This window comes from Antedon mediterranea, chromosome 2 (genome assembly GCF_964355755.1).
Source record: "Antedon mediterranea chromosome 2, ecAntMedi1.1, whole genome shotgun sequence".
Taxonomy (NCBI): Eukaryota; Metazoa; Echinodermata; class Crinoidea; order Comatulida; family Antedonidae; genus Antedon; species Antedon mediterranea.
The window spans coordinates 37,630,874-37,657,906 of record NC_092671.1 but is presented as its reverse complement, the minus strand read 5'-3'; the positions used below and the strand labels follow the sequence as shown (position 1 = coordinate 37,657,906).

At 31.7% G+C, this 27,033-nt stretch overlaps 1 protein-coding gene across 2 annotated transcripts in view; it reads right to left on the bottom strand.

Annotated features, from left to right (window-relative positions):
* Positions 1 to 26,816, bottom strand: part of LOC140040982 (dipeptidyl peptidase 4-like) — a 41,322-nt gene extending 14,506 nt beyond the window's left edge. Inside the window, exons 1-2 of one of the 2 annotated variants that reach the window (XM_072087298.1) lie at positions 26,556 to 26,816; positions 9,904 to 10,018 (exon numbers count right to left, since the gene is read on the bottom strand). In XM_072087298.1, coding sequence (XP_071943399.1) covers positions 9,904 to 10,018; positions 26,556 to 26,612 — 172 coding nt within the window. In that variant the 5' untranslated portion in view covers positions 26,613 to 26,816. Of the gene's footprint in view, positions 1 to 9,903; positions 10,019 to 16,478; positions 16,557 to 26,555 lie in introns of those variants that run through there. The other variant, XM_072087297.1, reaches the window with a different exon arrangement.
* Between the last annotated feature and the right edge of the window lie 217 nt (positions 26,817 to 27,033).

Sequence of the window (27,033 nt, the reverse complement as noted above, 5' to 3'; positions counted from 1 at the left end):
TTTTATTTCATTGTTTAAAATCATTAAAACTGATCAATTATGATAAAATATCAAAATTATTATTATTATTTAAATTTGAAATAAAAATTTACCACCTCGCATTCACAAAATGTAAATATCAAAAGTTATTGTCAATTAAAGCAATTTAATTTTTTGTTTATCTTTCTTCTATTGAAATATTTTTTGTACAATTTAATAAATATTTTATGAAATTAAAGTATATCCATGCTGTAGGAATAAGTAATAGGTTAATTCATTAGTTACAACACAAATATTTTCTATGTAAGAACGAACATTCATTTGTTATTAAAATTAATATTATCCCAAACATAACTTTGTCATTTTGGAATAAATGACAAAACAAAATATTTTTTTGTATTATTTAACATTTACCAACAATGAAAATGTAAAATATAACCATTTAAGCAAAACAAATTTATTGGTGAATATTTTTAATATTGTTGTTTGTTAACCAAAACATTATTAAAATGTTTAGAATTGATTGGTAATTTAAAAAATTAAAAATAATGAATTAAAATATTATAATGTTCGTTCTCTATATTTATAGCTAGTCTATTATACAACTACTTGGCATGCTTTGAGTAATTTCTAAAATTTAAAAAAATGATGTTTGAATTATAAATAGAAAAATTACAATTTGGTTTTTGGATTCTAAACTACACATTGAAATGAATGGGGTACATGCAGATGAAATGATATGGGTAATAATGACTGGGAAACAATACAATGATAATGGGATGATAACTATAATCCTAGAAAATAGAAGTTTACCTTATCACATGCTAAAGCTCTGTCTACACTATCAAAGTTCATGTGACAAAAAATTGTGATGTGCCCATATATGGACATGATGATGTCATATTACTACCATATTTTGGCATATTTGGGTACATCACACTGTTATTTGTCAAACTAGTTTGATAGTGTAGACAGCGCTTAAGAATAGAACAAATAATAGCTATAAAGCTAGGTTGAAGACACATTTAAATCACTAAAAATTTGAATTCATATACATTTATTTTATACATTTTCAAAATCATTGTAAATATTTTACAGATTGTGGAAGAGGAGCAAGATTTAAAATATTTCTTTTTGGTTTAGTGAAGTTACAATATGTAATGGTCAATAATTGTCTGGACAAAAAGACTTCCTAAGTTTTTTGGGAAGGAGATGAATTTTTTCAATTTTAATAAGATAAGAAAGAAGAAAAGACTAAGAACATGATTAGACACTTGGACTATTTGCTTTGAACTTATGAATTTATATTCATTTTAACCACATCTATCATCAGAATCGCTACAAGCCAATATTTTAAATATGACTAAATAAAACTATTTATTAATTATATTATCTAATAAAAAGGAAAATAAGTTAAAGTTAAGTTTCGCTCGTAATACTAAAAACATAAAGTAAAAATTGACTTGTTCAGAAATTGGCTTTACTATCTAACATTACTAAAAAGATATTTGTTTACTAAGTCCTATGTCTATTTTTGTTGCTTTTTCACATCTAGATCATTAGATTATGAGCAAAACAGAAATTATAACAGTTACTAGGCCTAATTAAAAGTTCATTAAATATTAATTATTTACACGTAACCTTGCTGTAACCTCATTATTAGATCTAATCTTTTAAAAAAGGTTGATATAATGGAAAGAATTATTAAACTTGTTTATTTTCATTACCAATTAATTTGAAGGTCTAGTGTGATCATGTAATTACTGCAGCATCATCAATAATTGCTGCAGTATCCAGTGTTCTGTTAGCAAGATTTTGTGATCATGTGTTTAAACCCAGGTAAATATTCTACAATTTAAACTATTCATAAATTAAAATTTTTTATTACTATTAATTTTGAATAAAAAAAAATTATTTTTAGTAGATTGTCTGTGTTAATATAAAATATGTAAAATAATAATTATATTAGTAAAGTATCAAAGTTTTTGTTAAAAAGATAGTAGTTATCACTAGATATCATGCAATTGTTAACATAAAAAAAAGTCAAATTGTTCAAATTTTGATTATTTAAAAGACTGAGCTATACTCTAGCTATTACTCTAATAATTTCAGTAATGATATTAAATTATGTAACATATTATTAAAATAAAAATATATAATCTATATTAATATTTTTTTATTATTAGATTGAGTATGTTATTAGTTTCCATAAGAATAAATAAATCTGAATCTTATATTTCTAGTTTCAAAAGAAATCGATGATTACAAAAAATTAAATCAATACTATATTGTAAAGCAGAAGATATTTTTACTTTAAGCTAAGTGTCCACCTACAACATTTTTTTTTACAATTTCTTGTTGACCATTTTAATGTCACCTAATAGTTATTCACTTTGACCGAAAACTGGATTGAATAAATTATTTACCTGAAAAAATGTAATTTAAAGCAAAAAAGAATTAAATTGTCTGTGAGACAAATGGTTTTTGGTAAAAATTAACTGTTTCTTTTGTCTGTGTGAAAAAGTAAAATAATTTGTAATTTTTTCACAGAAGTGAATAACTTTATTAAAACTACAAAATGGCTTATTTAAAGTCTAATTTTATTAATCTTCATTTTTCATGATTTTTGGAAACAATACATCTTAAATACGATTGAAAATAAAAATTTACATTTTTAATTTAATCAACAACTTTCAATGACATTAAAAGACAATATAATATCAACAATGTTACACAAGGTATCCCACCCTCTAATATTTAAAGCCTGTGTACACTATCAAATGTATGTGATATGCCCATATATGAACATGATGATGCCATATCACTACCATATTTGGGCACATAACACTTTTTTTGTCAAACTAGTTTGGTAGTGTAGACAGAGCTTTTAAAAGGAACAGATGTATAAAATGTAGATGGACAACCTTACTCCTCTACTATGTATATAATGGAGCAACAATAACATTACTGAATTGTAAACATTACTCAACCACCTGCTTAAAAACGCTTATTAATAAATGAAAATAAAAATGTGAGATCACACATCAATGTAACATCTGTCAGAAAAATAGTTAAACGATTTGACATTTGCATAAAATGGGAGGAGAAACACTGGTGTAATATTTACAAAGGATGTGTGGTGGTGCTCTGCAGGGTAAAAATGGTTAGAAACTTCTACAAATATAAATAATACTATTTGTTAACTAAATGAGGTTATTTGAAAGTAAACATCTACAATGTTTTAATAATAAAACAAATAATGTACAATACTGTATCTATATTTTTATGCATTGGCCTGATTTGTAGACTCAATTCAAATGAAAATGTTTTAGTTTTAATGATTATAGGCGGCAAGTCTTGTATACCGTAAGTCAAAGATGTTCTCCATGTGGAATGTCATCCTGATATGAGTAGTAGCAATTAGTAGTCTTGTTTATTTTTAATTAATTTATATGTAATTTTGCTTTCTATGGACCAGAGATTCCGAAATAAAAGATTGATTGATTGATTTATCGACAGATCAAACCAATAACTCGATTAATAGTATTATCGTAGTAAGATAAATTTTAAATATACTGATTGGATGTTAGTGGGTCACATGGTGTGCAATAGTATGTACTATTGAACGACAACATTTTAAGAGTAAAACGAATAACCCGATTAATAGTGATCAAAAAAGATAAATTTTGAATATACTGTATTCAGCTGATTAGATGATAGTGGGTCACATGGGATGCAATAGTACGCACTATTGAACGGTAACGCTTTACTCTCGCAACCAATAACCTGATTAATGGTTATCGTAGTAAGAAGATAAATTTCAAATATACTGTATACAGCTGATTGGATGATAGTGGGTCACATGGCGTGCAATAGTATGCACTATTGAGCGGTAACATTTTATTTTCAAAACCAATAACCCGATTAATAGTGATCATGTAAAGAGGATAAATTTCAAATATTCTGTATACAACTGGTATCATTAACTTTACTCAAGTAGACATCTGATACATGTACCAATGTTGTGAAATATTGTATTGATCCAGGGATTCCAAATATGATGCTTTAATATCTAATGTCAAAATAAATTTATCAATATTCACGAAACTGGGTCACTGATCTTCATGTTGGATTAAGGCCGCATGTTAGCTTGTTCATTGGCCGCTTTCACTCTATCAATTTTGCATCAAATTTTGAGGTAATACTTATCTTGGAATTGAGTTTGAATATATTAAGTATCGGGTCGTCATTCATTATTAAATTGACGTAGAAAAAATAAATTACAGATTTGATTTTGCAACAAAGTCGAAAACCACATAATAACAAAATTGAGTTTTTAGGTAAATAATGCGAGAATCATGTTTTTTTTATATTATACATATTATAAATATTAACAATAACACTCTCTGGGAGAAGATTACTGCTGGTGGTTAAAACATTTAAAAATTTCTTAAACTAAAAATAAAACGTCATAAAATATAATGAAAGTAAATTAGTAAAGCACTGCAATGGAACAAAGTTATAATAAAAGAATGAAAAAAGCAAAATAAATTAGAAAAATAGTATAAAAGTAAATAATAATTGAGAAAATAAAAGTAGAAAAATGGTAAATTTAAATGAAAATTTGAATTTAATTTAGAAGTAAAATACTTTAAATTAACCAAATAAATAAAAATATCAAAAATAATAAAAGTGAATAAATAATGATAGTGATTTTTATACCTCATTTATTTGCATAAATTCAAATATTTATATTTCAGTTTCGGACACAGGTTTGAAAAAGTCTCAATTATTTCATAAACTTTTTAAAATTACATAAACAGCAACAAACATACTAATCTACTGCTCTACTCGTAAATGATTCGAGGGATGCAATGAATGAAGGGATGCGTTGACATGCGCCACCAAGCGGCTAACATTAACGATCATTATGATGGTTTGATGATATGATAACAGGAGATGAAAAATACAAAACAACATGAAAAAAGCTCTAAAATCTGTAACATTATTTCTTTTTGTGTTACCTACAAACACAAAATGTTACTAAAAATCCTAAAATAAAATGTAAAATAAACATCATTGTTGTACTTACACCAAGTAGCGATGATAACATTATCAGTATAAAATATCATGTAAGAGGAAAATGAAAAGACAATTAAATAAAAACAAAAAACTGTTAAGAACAACAAAAAAGCTGAAAGAAAATAAAATTGTTTACGAATGATAATTCAGCCAGTTAGTACTGTGACATGGAACCTTGCATAGGTATTGCCAGAAAGCAACTACGCGGCGAATGACATTTTTTATTGCAGATTCACGTGAATGAGATGATTTACATGCAAACATACATTGCTGAGAAAATGCTGTTTGTTTACACCAGATCACCTTGAGAAAAAAAAATCACACGTCACAGCTCAAGAATTGCCAAGTATGAAAGTTACTGTCATTCAGAATGGTGACGATCTGTTTCACCTCGGACAAACACATATGTCCTGATATCTGACAGGATTTTACAAACCTAAGACCCAGGAATTGGTAGCTGATCATTCAAACCACCAAGCTACAACTCATCAACAACTCATTATTTCATGTACGGTAATCAAAAGATAAATATCAGTTGTGTAATTATTAAGGTCTTGATATCTGACAGGATTTCAACCTAGGACCCAGGAATTGGTAGCTGATCATCTAAACCACCAAGCTACAACTAATTATTTCATGTAATCAAAAGATAAATATCAATTGATTTTACTAAGTTTAATGATTATTGAACAAAATTAATGTAGCTAAAAACAATTTGTGATGAGCACACCCAGTGCACTACTTAGTAGGCACACTGTTTGCTTTGTCGGGACAACTAAATCACATCCATTCTAATGTGATATTAAGACACCAATTGTCAGAAACATTCATGTCAATTTCTGAATTATTCACAAAGGCTGCTGCAAATAAGATAAAGTTAATATTAATATAAAAATTATATTTAAAAGTTAAAAAATGAAAGTTTATAACAAATACTCCAAGTCACAAATTCAGAGCTTTTCTGAGTTGTCAGGGGGAATGGATCCATGTGCCTAGGCACTGAGTTGTCAGGGGGAATGGATCCATGTGCCTGAGTTGTCAGGGGGAATGGATCCATGTGCCTAGGCACTGAGTTGTCAGGGGGAATGGATCCATGTGCCTGAGTTGTCAGGGGGAATGGATCCATGTGCCTGAGTTGTCAGGGGGAGTGGATCCATGTGCCTAGGCACTGAGTTGTCAGGGGGAATGGATCCATGTGCCTGAGTTGTCAGGGGGAATGGATCCATGTGCCTGAGTTGTCAGGGGGAATGGATCCATGTGCCTGAGTTGTCAGGGGGAGTGGATCCATGTGCCTGAGTTGTCAGGGGGAGTGGATCCATGTGCCTGAGTTGTCAGGGGGAGTGGATCCATGTGCCTGAGTTGTCAGGGGGAGTGGATCCATGTGCCTTGGCACAAAAAGATAACAGTTGGTTTTAACTGAACAAGAAATAAATAAAAACAAAAGGATTCACACCCATGACATTAAAAAATGAAAGTTTATAACAAATACTCCAAGTCACAAATTCAGAGCTTTTCTGAGTTGTCAGGGGGAATGGATCCATGTGCCTAGGCACTGAGTTGTCAGGGGGAATGGATCCATGTGCCTGAGTTGTCAGGGGGAATGGATCCATGTGCCTAGGCACTGAGTTGTCAGGGGGAATGGATCCATGTGCCTGAGTTGTCAGGGGGAATGGATCCATGTGCCTGAGTTGTCAGGGGGAGTGGATCCATGTGCCTAGGCACTGAGTTGTCAGGGGGAATGGATCCATGTGCCTGAGTTGTCAGGGGGAATGGATCCATGTGCCTGAGTTGTCAGGGGGAATGGATCCATGTGCCTGAGTTGTCAGGGGGAGTGGATCCATGTGCCTGAGTTGTCAGGGGGAGTGGATCCATGTGCCTGAGTTGTCAGGGGGAGTGGATCCATGTGCCTGAGTTGTCAGGGGGAGTGGATCCATGTGCCTTGGCACAAAAAGATAACAGTTGGTTTTAACTGAACAAGAAATAAATAAAAACAAAAGGATTCACACCCATGACATTCTTTTTAACAGTCTTTGAATATTTTCTGCAACCCGACGGATTGTTTTTATCATTTATGAGATATTTAGCCCTCCCTAATCTATAATGCTGGATCCGCCCCTGCAAACTATTATTTAGAGTTATTTTCCGTTAACCCTCAAGAAACTCTTTAATTCAAAGACCCAATAATAATTTAACCAAATCTTAAATGGTTTTTCATTGAGCAAAAAAAATATGTATTGCTATAATAAAAAAAATCTTCTGTAAAAAAAAGCCAGAAAATTTAAACTTCGAATTATTGATAATAACGTTCTAATTCTCTTCTACCGCGGAGACTAAGTTTGTTTATCATGGGACGACAGTAAACTACAATTGAAATTGAAAATGAAATTTTTTTTATGTGATCTCGAGCACATTTCCACCGGTTAATTTCACAGGCTTTCAATTTTGAGATAGAAAAGTAATCATTTCTTTCACTGGCTCCTATTTAAATGTGTTTATGATTACATATTGATAAACATGATAAATATTATAATTACTAATACATATAAAAATCATGAGAAAAAGGCCTTTTAATGAAATATAAAATTGCGAAATAATTTAAAAGTTTGATTGTGAAATGATTCTAAATTTTTGCATTAGGCTAAATTGTGGTTTATAAATTTGAATAATTAACAAAAAATAAATTAATTACTGGGGAAAGTCAGTAAATATCTCAAACCTTTTAATTACACAGATGCTTTATATTTTCACACTTAATATACAAGACAAATATAAGGAACGCACAAATAGTAGTGAGATGACAATTTGGTGTCCTCTTCTAATTGAAATCTGTTTGCCTAAGTCATTGCAAATATTGACAACAAACAAAAGGATTCATAAATCATCCTAGCTTAAGATTAGATGCAAAAATTAAATTTAATTAAGACTTTGTTTCATCTATGATTACGGTAGAAGCTTTGCTTTTAGTAATTTTAACAAAAACCAAGTTTTTATGAATAAATCTCTGTCTACACTATCAAAATTAAAAAATGTGATGTGTTCATATATGGACATGATGATATCATAGCACTACCATACTAGGCATATCACTACCATATTTAAGCACATCACACTTGTTTTGTCAAACTAGTTTGATAATGTAGACAGGAGCTTAAACAGGAAATACTGTTTGTAATTTTTAAAAGAAATATTTTGCATAATTCATCAAATGTGAATTTAAACTATAAATGCATTGCAGTACAAATGAATACTGACAAGCTTAATGAATACGGAATTAATATTCAATGAAAAAAATATTCATAGTATTTAGGAACACATTCAGTTCAATGATAAAGATTTTCTAAGAAATTTTTGAAAGAAAGGATTAGAAAATGATCGAACTGGTTTGAATAAATGGCAGGTTTTGTATAGATAACTATTCTATAAGTACCAGAATTATTGAAGCATATTATAGTACACTGAACATTAATGTAAAATTAATGTCTTACATTTATGGATACTTCTTTTACTTTTCTCATACTTATGACAATAGAAAATAAATAATTTTCTTTAGGTCTATTTTAGAAATATTACGTTTTAAATTTTGTTGATTAGTAATTTTGATTACTTTTGTTAATGTTATTTTTTATATTTTGTACATAATTTAGTTTAAGTTTCCTTGTAAATAGGCATATTATTAAATAATTTTTTTTTCTCTAACTTTTATTTTACTTACTCTGGACGCACCTTCAATCAAGTGTGCCACTGTTTTAAAAGTGTAGCTTCCAAATAAGTTATTATTATTATTATTTAAATAACATGGTGGTGGAATAACTGACAAAATGTATAATTAATATTTTTTTTATATTAGTTGGTTGGTTGCATTTTAAGGTGTGTCACAAACTACTCTAAATAAATCACCCAGTAGCCAATTGAAATATATCTTCATATTAAAATGTATGGTTAATCCTTTTCTATAGAAAAAAAATTAAATGCTAGATTCATCTTTCTGCTCGTAGTATGGTTGATGACACCATAATATTAGCACAAAAAAAACACACAGCAAAAAAGATGTTGTTGATAGTTGTAGAGAAGCATCCTTATTAGTCCCCTTGGTCTGCGATCATCTAGTCATTGTCAGATGAAGATTTGTTGACAACAAGTTGAAACATCGCATATATAAATATTCATGAATGGTTTAACGTAAAGAATTATATACAGATAGTTTATTATAAAACCAGATGAAAACATTTTTCGAAAAATCAAATAATCATAAAAAGATTGCAAAATCGTCATATTGCTTTCAATTCAAACAAAAACAAACACACACTATATTATTCAATGGCTGGAAAAATATTTCACATGTACTTTAAAAAAATTTAACGACAAAAACATTATTCAACAGCTTTGTTAACAGTAATCCATTCTAGACTATTAAGCAATGGTTTGACCATCAATAGATTACAAGAGGATATGGTAACTGTAATTAAAAGATCACTTTAATTAAACTTGTAAAAGTGTTGATACAAATTGAGATTCGGTTAATTCATTTCTAATACCACGGAAAAATAACAACTTATTTCTCAATGTCATAACCTGCCATCTTGAAGAGTTTTTGTACTGTTTCACCAAAACAAAAAAATGTGTTAGTATTAAACATAACATGAGTAAAGAATATTGTTTTTAAGTATTATGATATTAAATATCAAAATATATTGTTGCTAATTTTCCTGTATGAAAGTGAGTTATTTATTTTTGTCCAATATACATATTATCTGCTGAAATCCCTTCACTTTCATTGTTAAATTAGTATTATTTTACATATATTTTTATAAAATGACAGGGTATCCAGGGTATTTTACTGACCTGGTGTAACGATAAGGATGCATACGATGATAATCGTACAAATAAGAATGATGACAAGAAGGGAGATGATGATTCCTTTCCAGTTTCGCTGCTCCTGGTTTCCGCCAACAAGCTCCTGAAAAACACGAATAAAAAGTGAATAAGTCAAGGGAATAGAAACGAGATGGAGTAGCAGAATCAATTCTTGATTGATATCACCGGATATATCCAATGTCTTTCCATCTTCACGGTTTACTTGAAAAAAAGAAACAAGTTCAAATAAAGAGAAAAACCTTCAAAGAAGATGGACTAGTTAATTATGAACATCTTGCATTTATTCTTCTTTGTCAAGACATTTACGATGAACTTTGACATCACTGTAGATATATAGTTTAGCAGGTATCAACCCGACTAATCACTCAAATAGCTAAACAGTTCATTCGTTGACAATATGATACATTGTTTTAGCGTTGTTTTACCTCAGACATACATTCAATTCAACCCATTTCTCATCTATTCATGTACATACATACAGTATTTACACTTTTTAAATTTATTTACTAGTATTTAGTGTGTTTTAAATCCTAACCTCAAATTAATACTCTTTGGGTTGCAAGATTCAAGCTCCACTCAATAATATGACGAGAGCTTTTTCTAGTGGGGCTTAAATCTTAACCTCAAATTAACACCCTTTGGGTTGCAAGATTCAAGCTCTACTCAATTATGACGAGAGTTTTTTTTAGTGGGGCTTAAATCTTAACCTCCAATTAACACACTATGTGTGCAAGATTTAAGCTCCACTCAAATATGAAGGGAGAGTTTTTAGTGTGGTTTGAATCTTAGCTTCAAAGGAACACTCTTTGGGTGTTCAAGAGAGTTTTTAGTGGGACTTAAATCTTAACCTCAAAGAGATTCAAACTTCAATCTTAACCATTGTTCACCTCATATTGGGTGATATTCACTAAATTTCACATCCTATTACAAGACATAAACAAGATCATAATTTTAAATACGTCTCAATTATATTCAAAATATTGATATGCTACCGTAAAGTTAATTAAAAATAAGAAAAAAAAAGATTGTGAAATGTATGAAGTAGGTAGAGAGACTTTGTTTGACTTTAAGTTTAACAATAACTGAAAGCTATTTCATCGATACAGCCTTAAATCTTAAAAAGAATAAATTTAAAGTTAGTGTCTAAGATCACTCAATAAATTGAATGTGACAAAAGCTATGAATATCTTGCTGGCTGATTTTGAAAGGGACCATTATTTCCTATTATAAATATGCCACATGTATAACTCTATTAAAATAAAATGCATCAAAAGAAAGTGAATAGAATACAAAATACTGAAGAATAAAACTTATAATGTTCCCATTATACTTATAATAAAAAATAAATAAAAATGGAAATTAGACATAAGAATAGATAGAAGGGAAAGCGCAAAATTCTTTTGCATAGTTAATAGCAGAATCATATTTATAAATTTGTATTTTTTTTTATTGCCTTAGCTATGAAATACAAAATTGCCTAGAATTATATAATGTTAGATTAAGCTCTGTCTACACTATCAAACTTTATGTGACAACAAAATGTGATATGCCCATATATGGACATGATGATGTCATATCACTACTATATTTGGGCATATCACTAGCATATTTGGGCACATCACACTTTTTTTTGTCAAACTAGTTTGTAGACAGAGCTGCAGGTAGACTGCTGTTCAACAAACATACCATGACAACCCCACCATCCCCCATGACAACCCCACCATCCCCCATGACAACCCCACCATCCCCCATGACAACCCCACCATCCCCCATGACAACCCCACCATCCCCCATGACAACCCCACCATCCCCCATGACAACCCCACCATCCCCTATGACAACCCCACCATCCCCTATGACAACCCCACCATCCCCTATGACAACCCCACCATCCCCCATGACAACCCCACCATCCCCCATGACAACCCCACCATCCCCTATGACAACCCCACCATCCCCTATGACAACCCCACCATCCCCTATGACAACCCCACCATCCCCCATGACAACCCCACCATCCCCTATGACAATCCTATCAACCCCTATGACAATCCTATCAACCCCCATGACAACCCCACCATCCCCTATGACAATCCTATCAACCCCCATGACAACCCCACCATCCCCTATGACAATCCTATCAACCCCCATGACAACCCCACCATCCCCTATGACAATCCTATCAACCCCCATGACAACCCCACCATCCCCTATGACAATCCTATCAACCCCCATGACAACCCCACCATCCCCTATGACAATCCTATCAACCCCCATGTTAATCCAACCACCCTCATGATAATCCAACCATCCCCATGATAATCCAACCATCCCCATGATAATCCAACCATCACCATGACAATCCTACCATCCCCATGTCCCACCATCCCCATGATAATACAACCACTCCCATGATAATACAACCACTCCCATGATAATCCAACCACTCCCAAGATAATTCAACCATCCCCATGATAATCCTACCATCCCCATGATAATCCTACCATCCCCATGTCCCACCATCCCCATGATAATACAACCACTCCCATGATAATCTAACCACTCCCAAGATAATCCAACCATCCCCATGATAATCCAACCACTCCCATGATAATCCAACCATCCCATGACAATCTCATCACCCCCATGACAATCCCACCAATCCTATGATAATCCCACCACCCCCATGATAATCCAACCATCCCAATGACAATCCCACCACTCCCATGATACTCCAACCATCCCCATGACAATCCCACCATCCCCATGATAATCCAACCACTCCCATGATAATCCAACCATCCCATGACAATCTCATCACCCCCATGACAATCCCACCACTCCCATGATAATCCCACCACCCCCATGATAATCCAACCACTCCCATGATAATCCCATCATCCCCATGATAATCCCACCTCCCCCTGACAACTCCAATCCATCAAAATAATGTATCAAATTGTTTTTTTTATGCAACCTAAGAAATTACCTTGAACGCAGTACAATAACATATTTCATTTAACTTCTAGAAATTCATTGTGTTATTGAATTGTGTTTCATGAAATGACATAACTTGATTATGTCAGATATAGTTTGCATTTAGACGAGACTTTACCTTGTCTGATAATATTGATGGCTGTGTTTGACTCAACTCCTAATAATTTATGTATTGTTCACAAAATGTCAAAACATCTGTGGCATATCACGGAAGGACTAATTAGTATTACAACAATTGTTCTAAAATGCGTAAAGTTAATGTCGCAAACAGTTTTTTTTTTCTAATTTACAAAGACTTAATAAAAATTTAAAGAATTGATATTAACTTTTGTTTGTAATCTTTGTTCTTGTCACATACACAGTTCTGATTTGTATGCATCAAGTTGACATAACTGTGGCTTAGCCAATGTATACCCTTTAGTGTATGAATACTAAATGTCCAGTAAAGGATTTAAGCTCAGTCTACAATATCAAACTAGTTTGACAAAAAAAGTGATGTGCTCAAATATGGTAGTGATATGCCCAAATATGGCAGTGATATGACATCATCATGTCCATATATGGGCACATCACATTTTATTGTCACATAAAGTTTGATGGTGTAGACAGAGCTTAAAAAACCTAGATTTGACGAAACTATAAATAGCAGCTATAGCCGTTTGAATGGCAAGCTATCAACTTGTGCTACACACTGTGTAATTATCACCAAGATACGCTTTCCTCAAGATAAATCTAGGTTTCTAATTTGTCACAATTTGAAATTGAAGAAAATATTATCAACAACTCCAGGCTAGGTGGAGACGAAGACTGCACAAGAAAACAAATTAAATTCTATCGCCAATAAAAATTTATCATTACATCTGACATTTGCAACTAATTTAAGTTTGCTACTTAGTTTACACTGGCTTAATAATAACAATTTCCTCTTTTTACTTTGAAACTAAAAGTGCATCTTAAAATGTGTCAAGGTGTTTAAATTAATATATTAATTTAAACACCTTTCTCAATAGAAAATGGAGTGTTTAGCTTTACATATTGCCGACTTTAATTAACACAAAGCACATCAAAAAGTAATTTAGCAAGCCATAATGTATTTAGAGTGGAGTTGGAGTTCCATTGTCATCCCCTCCCTCATTTTGTCAATGTGGTCCCGTTTCTTCAGCATAAAATTAACCGGTTAAAACGTTGTGAATAAACTCCAATTTCTTGCGAACAGAAACAGGACAATTTTGTGGTAACCGTTTAAAAGACCTCGCAAAATAACCGGTTAAAAACACCCATTAAATTCGGTGTTAGAACGCCATTTAACCGGTTATTGCAGGCAACTTTTAGCTGCAACAAAAATAACGGTTATTTGATTGACAGCTGCTACGTTTGAATTAACCGCCAGAACCAATTGCATTTTGGGTAATTTTAATGATTTTTGTCAACGACCATCCACTGATTTAAAGAGGTTATTTTGGAGCAAAAATTAAGCAGAAATGCATTCAATATATTTATTACATTTTTAAAATAATCTGTTTATTCGGTGATATGCAGCAGAAACAGACTCTGTGACTCATTTTGGGCATATCAAGACACTATTTTAAAACCCAATATCTGAGAAAGTATTAATTCTTGACTCATAATATAAAAATGTACATCTAAGTCGTAACATTATGTTGTACCAGTGGGTGTGGTCCTAATTATAATCACAAATGAATAATAATAACTGGGGATTGGTATGATGTGATTCGTCATCTTCCAATATGATAATACATTTAATACTTTATCTCCTTAATTAAAGAATCTGTGCTTAAAAACATCCGATATAAGTTATAATTATTAAATAATAAAATTGTTGTACATAAGCCGTAGTGTAAGTATAGTATATATATATAAGAATATTAAACCAATAATAGTAATTGTCGTACATACCTCTAAAGTAAAGTATATTATGGTGAAGATTTGGTATCAACCGTATATTGAACAAATTCATTTATGATGGCATTTTGAAATCACCTGTTATCGTTTTTCTAGTCTCTGCAGTAAGTAACATAAGCCATCATACATTTATTAAAGATTATGTCATGTGCAGTTTCCTATAATAGCCCATGATGGGATGGATGGCTAAGGCCTACTGACATATCAAATGGAGAATGCATGATATTGGCGCATTCAATGAAGTCAGTTAAAAATACTACTTGGTAATTCTCCTTTTAAGGATAAAGGTCTTGTAAGTTGATGATGGCAAAAGAACAAAAGACAAGACAAAAATCAACCTGATAACACTGCACAGTCAAAACGTGAAAACCAAACTAGTTTGACAAAAAAAGTGTGATGTGCCCAACGATGGTATTGATATGACATCATCATGTCCATATATGGGCACATCACATTTTTTGTCACATAAAGTTTGATAGTGTAGACAAAACTTTAGACTGGAAAGAAATGGTCAGTTTTCCAAAAGTTTTGTATATCCACCAACATGCTTAAGTAAGATATTTCCCTTAAATACCAAGTATATCCACTTAAGTGAATAGACATTTAAGTATTTTCCTTTAAGTGGTATTCAAATACTAGGGGTTATAGTATAAAGTATTTCTTTAGCCTAAAGGCAGGCATATTCAATCACATACTGTATCTCTCTGTCATACCCATCACACATTTATACTCAAATAAAGTATGACAGTGTGTGGTGAAAATGCTCGCTGGTTTTATAAGGTTGGAAAGAAAGAGTATAACAATAATATGTTATTACACTTGTGCTCTTTTAAACTAATTATTTAGGTTTGCTTGAAGTCAAATAGTCATGATCTGTTTGATTTCTCAAAGTGCACAATAATTAACTAAATGAAACTTATAATAAGCAAAGTGATTTAACATGACAGAATGTTGATGTGAGGATAATATATTAAGTGTGTTTTCTTAAGATTTACAAATTTGTTAGTACTAAACTTAACATGTGTCACATAATGTTTCAGTAAAATAATCTAGAAGAATTAGCCTGTATGAAAGTGACTATTATTGTGCATAAAGTATTAAGTTAAGCTATTTATTTTTGTCAAATATTAAAATTATTACAGTACACGTTGAAACAAAAACTGAAATACATCTAATAACATGATGTCCAAAATAGGCTCCAATCTGTAAGATCTGGTTGCTATAGTTTATTTATAAACCTATATTCTATCAATATAGGCCCTTTTTTAATGCATAGCTCTATGGTCATACTTGAAAACTATATAAAACGTTTGCAAATAAATCTTCCTTTTTTTTTAAATCATAAAAACAACCCAACACAAAAGTAATATAAGAGCTTTATTTTAGGCTATCAGTAGATCCTACCTGGAACCATCCTAATAAGTCTCATTCAATGTTGTTTCCTAGGAACCTGGAACCAGCCTAAAGCTCTGTCTACACATAAAAAAAAGTGTGATATGCTTAAATATGGTAGTGATATGACACCATCATGTCCATATAAGGGCACATCACATAGTGTAGACAGATCTTAACAATAAGTCCCATCGATTGGCTTTTATTAACATTATAATGTTGTTGCCTACCTGGAACCACCCTAACAGTCCCATAGACTGGCTATCCTTATTAACACCACTTCCCTCAATAGTCGCATATGTCCTCATTCTGTCTGATTAAGTATATTCCAAATTAACAATGAGATTAACACGAGATATGCGGAAAAGTCTTATAAAACTCTTTAGCAAATATCTCGTTGCATCATATATAGCTCTTTAAGTTAGGATGCTACAGGTTTGCCGTCAAAACACATCAAGTCTCACCAATATCTAATGTTATAATTAATCTTAGAATAATACCACTTAACACAAAATATCTTAGAAGCTGTAAATCCGGTATATCCTATTTGAAGTATTAAGCAGCGCTGTAGACGGCACGTTACTTGTATGCTCCTCCTAGTCTTATTGGTGCGCTATTGTTTCTCATTGACACTAATGCAATGGCATAGTGGCAAATTTAAATTTGTATTTAAGGCTATAGAGGGCAGACTAACAATATTCATTATTATCAAACTTCATATTTATTATGGATAATTCAGTATAAAGATTAGTTATTATGATTGTTTGTTTGATTGTTTGTTTATTTTTATACTGGGCGACCTCTTCAGTCAAAGACTGGTCTCCCAGAGGGCCCAGTTGGTGATCAGTGGCTGTGATGTACTAATACACCGGGGTAACCCCCTACTCGTCTCGAAAGTTCTTTAAAGTGCACAGTTGTGTACATTGGACCTACGGTTTATAGTCCTTATCCGAGAAGACTCGTTCTACCACCAGAACAATGGAGTGAGTGAGCCTCGAACCCCTGCCGATGTTATGCCTACGTAATTACAATTCCAATGTCTTAACCGCTCGGCCACTCATTCATTTATTATAGTACAAGGCACATTTGTTATACTACTCTCTATAAATTATACATGATTTTTTAATAAATAATTTTGTTCAGAAAAATGTGTTTTTTTCCGTTTTGTACTTTTTAACTGTTGAAATCCATATAATAAATCAATTTCAACCAATTCTACCATTGTGTCATTGTATCCGTCACAGACTTAATAGACTAAAGTCATTATAATCTCATTCTACTTGTAAGTAGTATTTTAATGCATTTACAGGGATATAAACATGTGTAGTGTACGTCTACAAACAATGAGTTGTGGTCTATCGATGAATAGGACAATTAGAGAAAATTATAGGTTGGTTTTCACTCGCACCATTTACCAGCCTTAAAAACATGGTGCACCGTAAAATTCCCAAAATGTTTACAAAAAGCTGAATGTGCAATGAATTGGGAATCAAATGCATGACACGTGATATAGGAAATTAACAAATCAAATGGCAAAGATACATGTAAATGTAATAATTATTGTTTAATTCGGAAAAAAACATCATTGTAGACTAGATGATAAGCGAGTGAGCCCTCTGGAGTTTACAATCACGTTTCCCTGCATATAAATATTTGCTTATTCTCTATTTTAAGGAATGGAGGTAAATTTGACACAGGCCAATAAATGACGTATTATTTTTCACTAAAATCTATAACCAAGATATATTCAAAAGAATTGTTGGTACAAAAATTGTTAATATAATACTTTTGCTATAACTGAGTAATAAAAGTCAAATTTATATAAAAAAAATATTGTAGCCCCCTCTACAGATGACTCACATTGCTCTTTTTTGTATGCATTTAAATAATCACTGGCATCCCAGAATCTTGAAACCGTAATTATACTATGACATTTCTTTATTTCTAAACAATGATTCATGTCAAAAATACTATTGTGTTAAAAGCATAATATGTTTTCTGTGATACAAGACATAAATCCCGATAAAAAACATATTTCAAAACAAATATTAAATTTAAGGCTATAAACACCGTCATAAAATATAATTGTCCAGTCCAAAAAAAGAACTTGGTAACCTAAAATAAAATTCTACATATAAAATTTATAATTTCACTAGAATTTTAATTTTCATGAAATTAGATCAATAATTAACTTTAGTTTTCATTTTTATAGAGTTAAAGATATATTGTCCCCCAAAAACATGAAAAATGAAGATTAATCAAATCATACTTTAAATATGTTAATTTGTAGTTTTAATAAAGTTAATCACTTCCGTAGAAAAAAAAAAATGTTCACTTAAATTCAACCAAAAACACATTGGTTGGCGGAATTATTTTTTCAGGGGAACAATACATCTTTAAAACACTACACACAATAAAACAATGTAAAGTGTTTCGGATACGTACACACATATATATATATAAAAAAAGAAAAATATTCTTTCTTTATATTTATAGTTCAGAAATACGTAATGCTATGAATATATGATGAGTGAGTACACGACCACGACGATACAATATAAGAATCAAAAAATAAATGATGCATGAATTTGCTATTGCTACTTAAAATTGTGACATATTTATGATAATATAATATTCGTTATAACTAGAAATTATGATATGCAGTATTTCCACTAAAATGGTGAATATTAAATGAAACATTTTAAATGTCATAAATTTCTATTTTTATATACATTATTGTTGAATATGGTGACTTGGGTTTGCCCTGTTAAGTTCTGTCTACACTATCAAACTTTATTTGACAAAAATATATGCCCATATATGGACATGATGATGTTATATGTACCATATTTGGGCATATCACTACCATATTTGGGCACATCACTACCATATTTGGGCATATCACTACCATATTTGGGCACATCACTACCATATTTGGGCACATCACACTTTTTTGTCAAACTAGTTTGATAGTGTAGACAGAGCTTAAGTCTAAGTGACAAGTTCAATTCCTAGTAGAAGATAATACAAAAGATACTGTATTAGAATTGATTATGTAAGTTTCTGTAGGAGATACGACGGACTATTATACTAATCTATTTATAGCACAATATAAACAAATTTGATTAAGTTGATATCTTCATACAAACGTTAATGTACTTTCATAGTTTGAACAATACAATGTCTTCCACGTGATAAAAAAAATGTCTACATAAAACATATAAAAGACACAGTTTTGCTATTAATATTAAATATGACCTTTACTGGCATATAAGTAAAAATGTTTCAATTAAAATTTGTTCATATTTTATTATACTTTGGCGAATATGTAAACTATCATTTTGGCTTTTAGTTATAATGGGCTGACAAATAATTGTTTGGAATGATTTAACAGTTTTTCCTAGAATTTATGATTTTCATTTTACATACAAATATTTAAAATTGTTTTCCACACTGTCAGAAGTCACTCACTACCTTTGCAACAAATTACTTGTACCTCTGGTTTATAAATATTATTGTAAAGGTCTTCAAAAACACTTCCATTAATTAAAGCTGTAAATAATAGTATTAATTAAGATACATCAAATAAATGGTCTCGATCAATATCTCAGCACAGCCACTCAAAAGTAGTTTTTCTTTCCCGAGGCTGTGCACTTTATTTCTAGTAGGTAGGAATACAAACATCCTGCGTAAGTGGGTTAAAACTAATCACAGTTTTGTAAGATATATCAATACACTAGAATATCAAACATACCTGGGAAGAGTATTCCCTGAATATACATACATATTTTACACTACCTTGTAACATTAAAGTTCATTCTTCATTGGAATTAATATAATTACTATTATATTTTTTATAACTAACAGTATGTCCCACAATAATGTTTTGATTTAAGGTCAATTATGTCAATTCAGTTCAATTTGAGAGGGTGGACAAGTCATAATAAAAACACATACAGATAGTGCCTATACACATAAAAAAAAAGATAAACAAAAGTTATAAAGTAATGTAACGCTTTTGAAACGTGTACATTTCCACAAATACCCTCACGCCAATAAATGTTGTATGGCATTCCAATATCCATACAGATAGTGCCTACACATGAAAAAAAAAGATAAACAAAAGTTATAAAGTAATGTAACGCTTTTGAAACGTGTACATTTCCACAAATACCCTATGGCATGCAAATAAATATCCTATGGCACGCCAATAAATGTTGTATGGCATGCCAATATCCATACAGATAGTGCCTACGCATAAAAAAAAGATAACAAAAGTTATAAAGTAATGTAACGCTTTTGAAATGTGTGTAATATTTTCACAAATACACTATGCCATGCCAATAAATATCCTATGGCATGCCAATAAATGTCCTATGGCATGCCAATTAATATCCTTCGGCGACAGATACAAATATAATGTTTTAAACTAGTTTGCATACTCTTGTTAATATTTAATGGTTAATAATATAACGTAGCATTTTAAGAACACTATGCATTTTTAAAGTACTCAATTAAACTTAAAAGCTTTTATATTTGGCCTTTTGGATCTTAACACATGACAAGTGTTAGAACTTAGATATTATAATGTAGTACGCTATAACTGTACTAAATGAACTTAGATGATGAAAATAGTTGATGAATATAGCTGATGAACATACCTGATGAACATACCTGATGAACATATCTGATGAACATAGCTAATGAACATAGCTGATCAACATCGCTGATGAACATAGCTGATGAACATAGCTGATGAACATAGCTGATGAACATAGCTGATGAACATAGCTAATGAACATAGCTAATGAACATAGCTGATCAACATAGCTGATGAACATAGCTGATGAACATAGCTGATGAACATAGCTGATGAACATAGCTGATGAACATAGCTGATGAACATAGCTGATGAACATAGCTGATGAACATAGCTGATGAACATAGCTGATGAACATAGCTGATTAACATAGCTAATGAACATAGCTGATGAACATAGCTAATGAACATAGCTGATGAACATAGCTGATGGTAATAGGTTATGAATATAGCTGATGGACATAGCTGATGGAACATAGCTGATGGAACATAGCTGATTAGTCTGGGTTCCAGACGGAGTTTTGTCTTAATATTAGTAAAAAGATAAATAATTTGGCACATATGGCGTTTCATACGTATACTACTTGATTTTGGATACTCCGTCTGGGGAAACACGCACAAGTCACGTGGTTGGACACCAAGAATTCTTGGTGCATACGATTATCCAGTTGACTAGTTTCAGCTGCATGCGATTGGCTACTCACTCGTACTCCGTTTTAATATTCATATTTCAGAATTTCAAAGACTCAACAACTAAGATGATGCGCATGCGCTATGTTACGTTTAGACAATGTGTACTTGGGTACATTTATGAAAGTCTCTGAAGGCTGGAAATTATTTTATATGCCTAGTACTAGTAGTCTGGTAAACATTTGATGGGATTTTTCCCAAGAACATGAAAACTCGTCTTGATATGATAGGCTAGCAAATCCGCAAATCAAACATTGAATGGATCATTTATTACGCGGAGATAATTTTGATTTAATTCCCACCCAGACCCTGTCTAGTCCTGCTGTGTGGTGGTGTGTAGACCTGTTGTGTGCTGGTGGTGGTATGTAGGCCTACTTTATTGGCGTTTTATTTGGCAGGTCATACGTGCGAATTAAGTAGGACCTACGAAAGAGGCCTAGGCCAAGGACTAAACAATTAATAAACAAAACAACGTGGCATTACGATTTTATATTTCAACAGTCTCGATCGTACATTCAGCACTGTACATACTCGATCTTTTTCATTTTGAAACAAAATGATCATTGGTTGATTCGAAATCCATATTTACATACCGCCCGCCCCATATAGCCAAATACGGTATGATAACCTACGTCATTTCTTATCGGATGTTTGCGGTCTGCAAATCGATTTCTATACGTGTTTCACAAGTCTGTATTTTCAGACAAAAATCGCGGTCGAAATAAAAACAAATAAATAAAAAAAAAAGATAATACAGACTTGGGGCAAGTCTAATAGCTGATGAACATAGCTGATAAACATAGCTGATGAAACATAGCTGATGAACATAGCTGATGGACACAGCTGATGGAACATAGCTAATGAACATAGATGATGAACATAGCTGATGGTAATAGGTTATGAACATAGCTGATGAACATAGCTAATGAACATAGCTGATGAACATAGCTGATGGTAATAGGTTATTAATATAGCTGATGAACATACTGTAGCTAAAGAAAATAGCTGATGAAAATAGCTGATAAACATAGTTGATATACATTGAATCTATAGTTTCTAATATAAAAGAATCAATTGCTCCTAATTAACCTTTTGTAACCATGGCAAAGAGTAAATAACAATTAATTAATTCAAATAATTCCGATTAACTAATTTAATAAGGTCTATTCATAGTCTTGCTTTTAATATAAACACATAAATTAAAGAGTTCTTCTAATTCAATATCTTTATTATTTTCAGCCATGAAAACTGTAATTATAATATGACTATGATTTCCAAATAAAACTACACAGCAAGCTATAATTTTCTATCAATTTAAATCAGGATGAAAATGATATATTCTATATTTCAGTACATTATTCTGAACATTATTATGCATCATGTCAAAATCTATAAAATTAATCGTTTGTGACTATGTTTCCTTTTTACTGCAGCAAGTCTATATTAGGTTTAAATTTGAAGAATATATAGAATATTTCTTCAGGTGTTTTTAAACATTTTTTATTCTATACACAAATCATCAATTCCAGGATGGTATATCGTGCTAAATTAACTCGTATTTGAGGCTAAAGCTCTGTCTACACTATCAACTATCTATTGAGTGTGTGTAAAAATGCCATGGACATGATGATGTCATATCACTACCATTTTTAAGCATCATTACCATATTTAGGCACTATCATACTTTTTTGTGAAACTAGTTTGACAGTGTAGACAGAGCTTTAGGGAGTGAAATAGAAGTGTGTACCACCAAGTTACAGCAGTTTGATTGTAACAGCTCAGATGGAAAACTGTGTCCATTTTATAAAGAGTAATAATAATAATAATAGTAATAAGAAATATTGGTTAACGCCAAGTCCCTATTTGTATAAATGCCAAATACCATCTCATTTTTAGGCAAAACTTTGCCCTGTTGACCTGTTGCTACACCACCAGCATAACGGTCATACCTCTTCCATATAAATATAATCAACAAAGGCCTCTAAATTACTTCAACGACATTAAAACAACGAACTTAGAGCACACAATAATTATCCTTACCTGCTTCTTTCGTTGTTTCTGTGCCTCTTCTTCTTTCTTTTGAGTAATCACTAACATATTGCATGCGATATCACTTTATTTCACCAAAATAATACTAAGATTGCAATAATTTGCCTTAAAAATCCCTACACTTAATAAAGTCCACCGAGGCAAAGTAGAAATCCAAGCAAAGATAATTTCCAACGTGTGTGGTGAGGTAGTTGAATCGTAGCTCGATTTTTAGGCACTGCGCTACTAGTTTTAAAGCCTGGCCAGTGTATGGTACCTTCTTGAATAGGTAATATACGATGTACTAGGTATGAGGTTCAATCAATCTCATTAAAATTCAGTGACAATATTAATTTGCTTAATGAAGGGTCTCTGTTGTCTTCAATTCCGTGGGGATGTTAACATCGCTATGATCCCAACAATTTAATACCTTGCATCACTTGTAAAATTAAAGAATCAATTACACACCAGCTTCTTATATAAACACACATCAAAACATTGAGTTGACAATAAAATTCGGAATCGTTAGTCACCGTAAACCTAATAGCAATCTTGTTGGAATTTGTTGATGGAAAAGTAAGTTAACTTGGAATCTGTCACGTGTCAGTAGAGATATGTTAGAATGTTAGTGTTGATGCAACATGCATGAGCAAGTAAGCAGGGGTTTTAGCTTATCGAAATTGTACACAAACTGTACATATGCAGTTAACAATATAATACACTACCGTAACAGTCCGTCGTCAAGGGTAATTTGATGCTAGATACCAATTTAAACGCGCAAAATAACCATTAAAATTAAACTCTCTTGGGTTGGATCTTAATTGCATGCTGCCTTTCATCGGTTAAAATCACTTATTTATATGTTATGTAATACTGTTTTATCAGAATGAAATTACAAAAGAAAATAAAGTTTAAATAATTTAAATAAAACTACAATTAGTAGATATACAATTGGATTTGATGGATGTAATAAGATCCCAAGAAAGCAATTTGAGACTTAAAACGACGATTTGTACATTTAACAATGATAGTATATGTAAAGTATTATCTATTTATAGCACAAGGATGTAAGATGTTCTATATATCGTCGATTAAGACACACACACAAAAAAACCTAATCAGCAAATGGCCAATGACCGACAGCCAATCAGATTTAAATATATTTCTCATTGATTTTTTATTTATTAATTAGTTTTTAAAATCATAGTACTGTACAAGGAATTTATATAATAGGACAAATAATGGTTAAGGCCATTTATGCAAATACTCACATGATGAGACGATGTTATCAACATTTTAATTGAACTTGGTTATTGAAATGGATCTATATCAATGTAAAGTCTTGTCCACATTATCAAACTTTATGTGACAAAAAAATGTCATGTGTCCATATATGGACATGATGGTTTCACATCACTACCATATTTAGGCATATCACACTTTTTATCAAACAAGTTTGATAGTGTAGACAGAGCTTTAATGTTAGCAGGGCCATTAAGACCTTTTTAAATGTAAATAGGTTGGGTAATCATCAGGAATAGTCCTGAACAGTAAGATGAGCGCCCCTGCCCACCGATGAGTCTTGGGATCCTTTTGACCAGAAGGGAGAGTACCCGTCATGGTCCCTACCTAGGGTTACAGGTCTCAGATTTTTAGTTTTTTAATTAATTAGTGTTCCATGACCTTCTCATCAAAATTAATGTCTCTCATTGTTGTGCTATGTCAACATAATGTCAATGTCGGAGAAATGTCCCCAATAATGGGGATAGCTATGCTTACAAGTAACTTAGTAAGTAAGAAATTGCACCCTCCATACCAACTAGCTCTAAAAACTCTGTAACATTACAAGACCATGTCATCATACACTCCTAACTTTTTGCATTTAAAGCTCTGTCCACACTGTCAAACTTTATGTGACAACAAAAATTTGATGTGCCCATATATGGACATGATAATGTCATATCACTACCATATTTGAGAATATCACTATCATATTTGGGCACATCACACTTTTTTTTGTCAAATTTATTTTCTAAAGCTTTGTCTACACTATCAAACTAGTTTGACAAAAAACTGTGATGTGCCCATGGTAGTGATATGACATAATCATGTCCATATATGGGCACATCACATTTTTTTGTCACATAAAGTTTGATAGTGTAGACAGAGCTTTAGGAAAGATGTTCTACTTTCATTGAATTTGAGAATTTGATAATTTTACTACCATATTTTGGCAGATCACACTTTTTGTTGTCAAACTTGTTTGATAGTGCAGCCAGAGCTTAAGCAACGTTTGTAGCTACATCCTCCTCGTGTAAAAAGGTATTCAAGAAAGTGAAAGAAAAACAATTTTAACAACCTAATAAAAAGACTGCGAACATTAACATTTAAAATTTTGGCCTCTTCTGTTCCTTGTTGCTATAGAAATCATAATCAATTATATTCGCTAATCTAACTGTTTACGCATCTAGTATCATTTACCACAATACAGTTTAATATTCCTAGAATCAATATACTCTGTAATTAATTTCATATAACAATTTTTGACATAAATTATTTGATATGGTTATAACATATACCTAATAATAATTGTTGAGATAGTTCAATCCTTTACCACGTTACTCCATTGATGTGATTGGGATTTTAATGATAATGTGTTTACAATAATAATGCCATCAAAATGACAATAAAAATATTATAAAATTATGAAAATGATAATGACATGGACATCATGGTAAAAATTACAATAATGATCTAGATGATGATGTTAATAACAATGTTTATAATATGATAGTGAATATAATGATAAGATATGACATGACACATGATGATGTCATCATGATGATAAAAATGATGAGTTGATCGTGAAGTTGATGACATGATCATGTTTCTATTATGTTATGTATTGATTACAACTATGTAATAATGCTGAGAGTATCTAAATAACAATTGTAAACAGCAAAATTAAACGAAAAGCCTAAAATACGTACATCACCACTATATTGTTCCTCCTCCTCCTGCAAACGCCCAGCCATCGGTATCGTCATCTTTACAAAAATACTCTTAAATTATGCAGATTCAAAATTGGAAAAAACAGCCTGATAACACCAAGGTTCCAGAAAACTATGTTGTTCAACACTTGACAATATGACAATGTCAACGTCTTGGCGAACGACTACTTGACTGATCCAAACGTGAACAAACAAAAGGGTTACCAACATGCGTTACCTTACCAGTCAATAAGCTATACATATTACAGCATATTGCTATAGTTATAGCTTATTACAAGGTAACAATTTTAATAAAATCAAATGTAATGTCCAACATTAATGATGGAACCTTTAAAGCTCGACGTTAAAGGGAATGTGCTTTACAAAATGTGTGATAATCTTCCAACGCAATATTACTCGTTGCTAGGCTAGAAATGATGTAAATTGCTTGGAGACAAATTAATACTTAATTGGACAA